General features: G+C 52.4%; 1 protein-coding gene across 1 annotated transcript; it reads right to left on the bottom strand.

Annotated features, from left to right (window-relative positions):
• Positions 1-1,195: 1,195 nt before the first annotated feature.
• Positions 1,196-7,346, bottom strand: CRYBA4 (crystallin beta A4). The gene is made up of 6 exons (XM_052655074.1): positions 7,326-7,346; positions 6,688-6,738; positions 5,675-5,793; positions 4,338-4,479; positions 2,104-2,246; positions 1,196-1,343 (listed from the first exon to the last, which is right to left on the bottom strand). The coding sequence occupies exons 1-6, from the start codon at positions 7,344-7,346 to the stop codon at positions 1,196-1,198; spliced, it is 624 nt and encodes a 207-aa protein (XP_052511034.1).
• Between the last annotated feature and the right edge of the window lie 1,413 nt (positions 7,347-8,759).

Raw genomic sequence — 8,759 nt, 5'->3', positions numbered from 1 at the left:
AGAATCAGACACAACTGAGTGACTTTCCCTTTCACTTTCTGTAAAACAGCAGCAAGGTTCTTGAGGGAAAAAAAATCAGGAAGCAAAAATGAACAAAACTAAGGATAGAAGCAGGTAAAGCCCAAATCACTGTAGGAGATATTAACAACCCTTTCTGAGTGATTGATTAAAAAAATAATAATTTTTTAAAAATTGGCAAGGATATAGAAAAAATCCTACCAAAGCTGTGAACCAACCTGACCTAGTCCACATTTATAGAACACTACACCGAACAACGGTAAGACCTTAAAATTTTCACGTCTATCAGAAATAGACCATAATCTGGGCCATGAAATAAGTTTCATTAGAATATTGAAATCTTGAGTATGTTCTCTGATCACAATTAACAAACCAATAACAATAAAGTATGTAGGAAATCCCAAATATTCAGATAGGATATCCCTAAGTAACCCGTGGATCAAAGAAGAACTCATAAGGGAGACTGGAAAATATCAAAGTGAGTGATAATGAAAACACATCAAATCACAATTTCTGGGAAGCAGCAGGGATTGCAGGGAAATTCTAAACTGACTATACGGGCATGCGTGCGCGGGTGCATGCTGTCCCTTCAGTGTGTGTGACTCTTTTCGACCCCATGGACTGTAGCCCGCCAGGCTCCTCTGTCCATGGGATTCTCCAGGCAAGAATACTGCAGTGGGTGGGTAGCCATTCCCTTCTCCGGGGGATCTTCCCAACCCAGGGATGGATCCCGTGGCTCCTGCGTTGCAGGCAGATTCTTTACCATCTGAGCCACCAGGGAAACCCATATGGGGGGAGGGGCCATAATTAATGACTCGAGGCTCTACCTTTAAAAGCTAGACACAAGACGAATAAAGTAAACCCTAAATAATAGAAGATGAACAACAGGAAGGGTAAGAGCAAAACTCAGCGAAATGAAACACGGACGACAGAGAAAATCAGCAAAGCTACACGCTGATCCTCTGAAAGGATTCACCAAATGGAAGACCACAGGCTGACACTAGGCCTTTTATTTTAGTATTACTTGTAGTTTTTCGTGCTGACTGTGCGTGGACTGGCCCACAGGGTTAACGGTGCATACGGATTACGGGCGGGCAGACGCGAGAGCAGGTGCAGCGGCCGCGGCTCCTCCATCCCAGACAAGCACACGCGCGCTGCTCGGCGCCGACGCCTCTGCTCACTGCTGGATTCTTCGGATGCTCTGCACCTGGAAGGTCTGGGCGTGAGAACCCCACTCCCGGAAGTGCTTGTAGTCGCCTGAGTGGTGGTCACACTCCAGCACGTACTGAAAGCCTCGGTAGCCAGGAAACTGGGAGCAAACCCAGCTGGAAAAGGGAAGGGGGCAGACCGTTACCTTTCAAGGGGCACCAGCACGGCCACCAAGGCAGAGACACGGGGGGAGCCGGGACTGCGAGCACACCCCAGCCACCCCGCGCTCCTGCCCAGAACGCGCCCTGCTCTGCCCGCCACGGGCGTCTTTTTGATCACGCGCTTCCGTCTGCCAGCAACACCCTTATGGCCCTTCTTTGCCTGGTCGAGTTAATATTTATCATCCAGGTCTCAGCCCGATCTTCACTGCAACGGGGGCGGTCTGACTTCTCGTCCAAATTAGGCAACGGTCCCCCATCGTACCTTTGTAGCACTCGTGTAATTAGGTAATTAACAGATTATTTGTAAAAAAAAATAAAAAATAAAAAGTCATGCTCCTCTGCCAACAGCAAGCACCTGTGTGCCCTGGTTCACTGTTATTTAGCGCCTACACAATGCCTGGCACAATAAATATTTGATGAGGAAAGGGAGGGGGGAGGGGGAGGAAGGGGGAGGGGAGGGAAGAGGAGGGGAGAAGGAAGAGGGAGGAGGGGGAGGGGATGGCAGGAGGAAGAAGGGAGGAGTCTTCCTCTTCACTGACCCTCACATTGTTCAGAACTAGACAAGGGCTGGTGTCTTCTCTGAGCTTCCGTTCCCCTTTCTGTAAGAGGGAGGCGGACTCGAGATTCCCAAGAGGTCCATCCTCCTCAGGAGGTGTCCCCCCAGCCCTCTCAACCTCCTCTTTGTCCCTGCAGAGCACAGCCTCGATCCACTTACGCCCCCGAGTGGACGTGGAAGGAGCCCACTTCATTGCCATCCCAGCCCATGGCCTGGAGAGAGGGGTAATCATCACTCAGCTCTCCTTTCCTGCCCAGGAAGTTCTCCTGCTCGAAGATGGTCAGCCTCGAGTCGCGGTGGTTCTGCAGGGAAGAGAGTCAGAGCATCAGGGTGTCAGTCGGAAGCCCCAGCAGGCCCCCGCACCCCAGCTCTCGTCTCCAAAAATCAGCCTTCCCTCGCCAGCCCTCTGGAAGGACAATAAGGCAACAGGCACTGGAAACCTTATAAGAGGCAAAACCTTCCCGAAATTTACACAAAATAAACAAGGACAACAAGCCTTGGTGATAAAAGAAAAAAAGAAAATAATCAAAAAAAATCAGTATGACACCCAACAGCAGGGGATCAGGGGATAAGCTGGAGTGTTGCACTAGGGTTACGAGCAGGGTGTGGAGATCTGGGTTCAAATCCTGATTCTCCACACACCAGCTGACTGAGCTTAAAAACATGCCCCACATATACACAATGGACTATTACTCAGCCATTAAAAAGAATGAAGTGATGCCATTTGCAGCAACCGGGATGGGCCTAGAGATTGTCATACTGAGTGAAGTAAGTCAGACAGGGAAGGAGGAAATATCGTATGCCTTTCCTTACATGTGGAATCGAAAAAGAAATGATGCAGATGAGCTTAACTTACGAAACAGAGAGAGACTCACAGACGTAGAGAACGAACTTAATGGTTGCCGGAGGGGAAAGTTGGGGGGGATGGGATAGTTAGGGAGTTTGGGATGAACATGTACACACTGCTATATTCAAAACAGATAATCAACAAGGTCCTACTGTATAGCACATGGAACTCGGCTCAATGTCATGTGGCAGCCTGGATGGGAGGGGCATTTAGGGGAGAATGGATACATGTATATGTGTGGCTGAGTCCCTTTCCTGTTCACCTGAAACTATGGCAACATTGTTAAATTGGCTAGACCCCAATACAAAATAAAAAGTTTAAATAGACAAAAAAAAACCTGTCCCACAGCATTTCTGAGCCTGTTTCCACGTCTATAAAATGAAATTAACCACATCCACTTTTGCAGAACTGGTAAGCGAGGTAAAGGCAGGGATCGCTTCTGTGAGAGCCTGCGTGAGTCCCTATATGGGCACAGTGGCTGGGCTGTCTGTGGAACAAGTGAGCAGCCGCCGTAAGACAGTATACTGGGTAGGCACCATGGAAAATGTCATAGGTGAGATTTAATCACCCGGAGGGTGACTGGATATATTTGCAGAGGGGGTAAGGCTGGTTTCCGAGCTTTAGGTTCATTATGATTCAATTTGTACAACCAAATGATATGCATATGTAGATATATAGCCTTAGATGGTGTAGATACGCAGATCTAGACATCGATATGGACATCAATCACTGCAGATAGCATCTGTGGGTAGCACAGAAACCAAGGGAATCTCAAGTACCGATAACAGTAGGCTTCTGTCTCAGAAGTGTGGGTATAAGTGACTTTTATTTTCTTATTCAGCCATATTGGGTTTTTCCCTGAACTTTAGGGGATAAATACATGTGCTGTAGTTATTTAAAATTCATCAAAATTGTTTTTTGAAGGAGAAAAATACACCTTTTTGAGCCTCAGTTTTTTCGTCTGTTAAATGGGGGTCATAATACTCACCTCCCCCCATACTCTGTACACAGTAGCTAAAATATAAAATCAGGAACACTGACAGTGAATTAGGAATAAGACGTAGGACCCCTATTTCTTCCATCGCCCTGCCATCTCTGGTGCCCAGCCTCTCCCAGTGCCCCTGAGTCATGAAAAGAGGGACGCAAGGACATCTCCGGTGGTCCAGAGGTTAGGGTTACATGCTCCCAACACAGGGGGCACAGTTCAGTCCCCAGGCAGGGCACTAAGGTCCCCAAAGCCGCACAGCACGGCCAGAAAAAAGGAAAAGGACACAAAACAGGAAGGAGTTCATATCACAACCAGAGCAGCAATGGGCAGAATGTCTGTGCTGGGCTCTGTCCCCATGTACATCTTCCCCCCCCAGAACTTAAGTACCATGGCCCCAGTTTAAGATGAAGACATTGAGGCTCAGAGAGGGGAGGGACCGCCACAGCTTGAAGCAGTGATACGAGAACCTGAACTCTGGACATCCAATTTCCAAGCCCCCACTGGAGGGGCTCAGCCCCACACCCCCGCCCTCAGGGATCAGGCAGTGTCAGGACTCACAGCGCAGGCCACCGGCCGGAAGGAGGTGAGCCGCTCGGCGGGGTAGGACGTGTTGCCGCTCCACGCGTCCCAGGATGGGTACTCGCCCCGCTCCAGCACATACTGCTGCCCTTGGAAGCCGGCGTGCTCAAAACCCACCCACCTGCCAACAGAGGGTAGAGGGTACACGGGGTTAGGAGGCCTCCGACCCTGAGTTCCAGACCAGTGGTTGTCATATAGGGGTGACTTTGCCGCCCCCCCCCCACCCCACCCAAGGAGGCATTTTAAATGTCTGCAGGCATTTGTAGTTGTCTTGCTGGGAGTCCAGAGGAGAGAGATTTACAACTGGCATTTGTGAGTAGAGGCTGGGGACGCTGCTAAACATCCTCCCATGCACTGGGCAGCCGCCAGCACGGAATTGCCTGACCTCAAACATCCATAGTGCCGATGTGGAGAAGCCCGCTGCCCCACCGTGCATCCTGCAGGCAGGGGACTGGCCCCTTGCAGGCACCTGCCACCCTCGCGCCTGTTGCCGTGGGCCACGTAGATGAGACTTGACCAAGTGCTGACTTCAGCTTTGGTCATCTCATCAATCTCCGTCTCTCTTTTCAAGTTTTTCAAATTTATTTTATTTTTGGCTGCGCTGAGTCTTCCCTGCCATGTGCGGGCTTTTCTCTAGCTGCGGTGTGCAGGCTCCTTATTGCAGTGGTTTCTCCTGTTGTGGAGCACAGGCTCTAGGGTACGGGTTTCAGTAGCTGTGGCCCGTGGGCTTAGCTACCTCAAAGCATGTGGAATCTTCCCCAGCCAGGGATCGAACCCACATTGCCTGCATTGGCAGGCAGATTCTTTACCACTAGGCCAGCAGGGAAGTCCCCTCTCTCTCTCTTTTTAAACAAAACATATCTCATGCTCAGAGCCTCAGTCAGGCAGCAATGCTTAACTAAAAATTACTAGCATTATTTTTCACTATATTTTTAGTTAGCTTCCACTTTTGGTGAGTGATATTGACTTTTGATTTGTACCTAACAGAGACACTTCAGACCCAACACTGGATTTTGAAGGTCTGCCCCCACAGGGCTGCCTCATCCAATGTGCAGACTCTGTGAATGGCACCAGCGACCCCACCCCGCCCCCGCCCCGCACCTCCCCGCCCCGCTCCCCGCTACATTTGGGCAGTGCACAACCTGTGCAACCTTACACTGCCATCCTTCGTGCTCCCCAGCATCTCAAACCCACGGAGGCACACCGGTACAGTTAGAGCCTGGGAAGATAGGACCTCGAACACCTAAAAGTCCCAGCACCCCTCTCTAGATACCTTCCTGTCTCCTCAACCCCAACTCTGATCCCCCTGGACTCACGCGCCACTCAGCACTTTCAAAGATCGAACAGTCTCGAAGCCAAGCTCCAGCACGCTGGGGCACTCGGCTGTGAACTCATGCCGCCGGCCCTGGAAGCCCTCCTCATCCCACACCACGATCTATGCCGGAGAGAAAAGGTAGGGGCCCACATCAGAGCGCTGGGCAGCGGGGGGCAATGGGGGACGGTAAGGGGTTAGGGATGCACCCCAGGACTCAGTGAGGGGCAGGCCAGGTAATGCAGGGACGGCGAACTCAGATGCCTTCAGGATCCAGGGACGGGAGGGTGAGAGCTGAGACCCCGGGAGCACAGGCCCTGCTCAGCGCCACCTACTGTTGCCACGTGGTAATGCGACCAACAGTCCAATTTTCCCAAGACAACCCCTGTAACTGAACTTCTCTGTGAGCTCTCCTGGTGTTCAAAAGCTGATGACAAATTCAGAGGTTTTAGGGTTTTTTTTTTTTTTCCTCTTGTTTTTTAACACAGAGGAAACCAAAGGAATCACGCCCAGAGGCTGTGCACCATCACCGGCTGGCCTTTTTTGCCGGTGGTAGTGGTGCTGGCCACTCAGTCCTGTCCGGCTCTTGCGACCCCATGGACCGTAGCCCGCCAGGCTCCTCCGTCCATGGGATTCTCCAGGCAAGAACACTGGAGTGGGTTCCCATTCCCTTCTCCAAGGAGTCTTCCCAACCCAGGGATCGGACCCCGGTCTCCTGAGTTGCAGGCAGACTCTTTACCGTCTGAGCTAGAGGGAAGACCTGTTGTTTCCTGACGGTTAAAGTTGGGGACCGGAAGCCCCAAGTTCAAGTCAAGAACCTCTGTGTGTGACCTCGGGCAAGACCCTCTCCCCCTCACAGCCTCGACTACATCCTCTGTGAAATGGGCCCTCATTACCGCCCCCCTCCAGGGGTGAGGTGGGAACTCAGTGAAGGTGGGACAGGGGTCCACAGGACCTGGGTTTGACCTGTGCCCTCCCCCTCCTGACGTCGCCCCCACCCCCAGCGCCTCTCCCTACCTTCCAGTGTCCCGCCGACTTGGTGCACTGCAGAGACATGCCGCTTGTTTCCTAGGCGACAGAAGAAGGTGAGGAAGCTTCCACCCAGACTCTGCTCCCCTCCTTGAAGCTGAAGTCTGGTTTGAGCAGATGGGTACCCAGGTGGGGTCCAGAAGTGCCCCAGATGAAGGGCAAAGTGTGGCTTTGGGCTGTCCCCCTCCTCCACTTTCCAGTACCATCTCCTTCTCTTCCATCCTCTCTCTGTCTCAGAATGAACCCATTCTGGGTCCCGTTCCTCTAAGCCCCTCGGTGCTGATTTATCTACTCAGTAGGGGGAATTTTCCGTGGCTGCGGGTGGGTGGGTGCTGCACCCCTGGCAAGCGCCTAGGTGCTCAGCTTGAGAGCCTTCCAAAGACAGCGCCTGACCCAGAAGGGAGGCTGTAAGAGCAGAAGGTGAGGCCGCAGGATTACAGGAATCATTTGGGTTTCAGACGGCAGTCGCAGGTACTGGTCTCAAGGTCTGGAGCCTGGTTCGATGAGGATGGCATGTGGGATGACTCAGTGGTATCCCCCCAAGACTGGGGACGAGGGGCTCCCCTGTCTCCCAGGAGACTCACCCAGAGCTCGAATCCCACCCCTTCTCCAAGCCGGGGACTTACCGAGATGGACCCAGAGAACATGCCAGACCCGGGAACGGCCGAGGTCAGGCTCTTATAGGCAGGGAGGAGAGAGGGCCCCTGGGGGACGGAGCCCTGACTCAGCAAGTGAGTGACGGGAACAAAAGCCAGCCCTGCTTGTGGCTCCGATGGAGAGGTGTCAGCACCATTGGCCTCGGCTGGGAGGGAGAGGCCAGGGTGCCCCCCTCGGGCATCACCCGTGAAGAAGGCAAGAGGAAGACGGTCCCCTCTAATCAGCTCCACCCTAATCCAGTGGTGGACCAACAGTCCAAACACCTCAGCCTTCCTAGCCATGTGACCTGGGGCAGGTCCTCCCCCCTATTCCTTCTTGTAAAATGGAGCAAGGATAAACTATAAAATGGCATGAGAGTATGTCACATGCCTGGCACAGAGCATTCCACAAATGCCTATACCTTTCCCCTCTCCCAGCTCCCTTCTTCTTCTGGTGGGGGCAATCAGGGTGGGCTTCATGGCAGAGGTGGCATTGAAACTCGGTTCTGAAGGGTGTGGAGGATTTATAGCGAGTGAGATGCTTTTGCTAGGCAAGAGTGCAGAGGTGGGAATCTGGGGCTGGTGACCCAATGGGGCTGAAGGAGCGCAGAGGGACGCAGGCAGGACAGGTGGCTGGGCCAGGGCCTCCGGGGCCCACAAAGCCCAGAGACGGGTCCAACTGGCTCCGTGGGCAGAAGGAAGGCGCTGATGGCCTGAATATGCTTACAAACTGTGCTGCACCACCAGACATATGGGGTTCGTAGAATTTGCTTCGTCCACATGTCTCCCCCAACTCCCACCCTCTGAAATTGGCCCAAGAGGGTCCTGTCACGGCACAGGGAAGAGCGTGCCTGGAAACCAGACCCCTCCGGGTGAGCTGGAGAACGTCCACATCAGCTCATGGAGCTGTGAGCTGTGAGCTGGCAACGCTAGTGCCCTCTGGGTGGGCTCTATGCAGCTTGATCAAAGACACAGCTTTGACATCAGGTTGCCAGGAAGGTGAAAGGGCAAGCATGCAGCCTCCGTAGCCAGACGGCCCAGGTTTACATCCCATTCTTGGTGGCTGGGTAACCTTGAGCCTGTTACTCCGTCTCTCTGAGCCTCAGTTTCCTCATATGTAAAATGGGTATACAGGTAAATTGGGTTCAGCCTAAGAGATGCGGTATTGTGAGGGTAAATGTGAGTTACACACGAACAGCAGCACGGTTCTGGAACAGCTCCTGGAACCTAACATTCATCACGTGTCTCCATCATCACTGGCATCATTGCAGCTAATTAAAAAAAAAATTACTATCGACACAGCTGCACTTCTGCATGTATTACAGCTTTACGCACAGCAGCCAGGATGTGAAAATAACCTAACTGTCCAAAATAGTGGATAGCGGAGATAACCTGATTATCCACCCACTCTTTATCCACTGAGTG

Source organism: Budorcas taxicolor, chromosome 17, assembly GCF_023091745.1.
Source record: "Budorcas taxicolor isolate Tak-1 chromosome 17, Takin1.1, whole genome shotgun sequence".
Lineage (NCBI taxonomy): Eukaryota > Metazoa > Chordata > Mammalia > Artiodactyla > Bovidae > Budorcas > Budorcas taxicolor.
The sequence above is the reverse complement of the archived record's forward strand: the minus strand, read 5'-3'. Positions and strand labels throughout refer to the sequence as shown.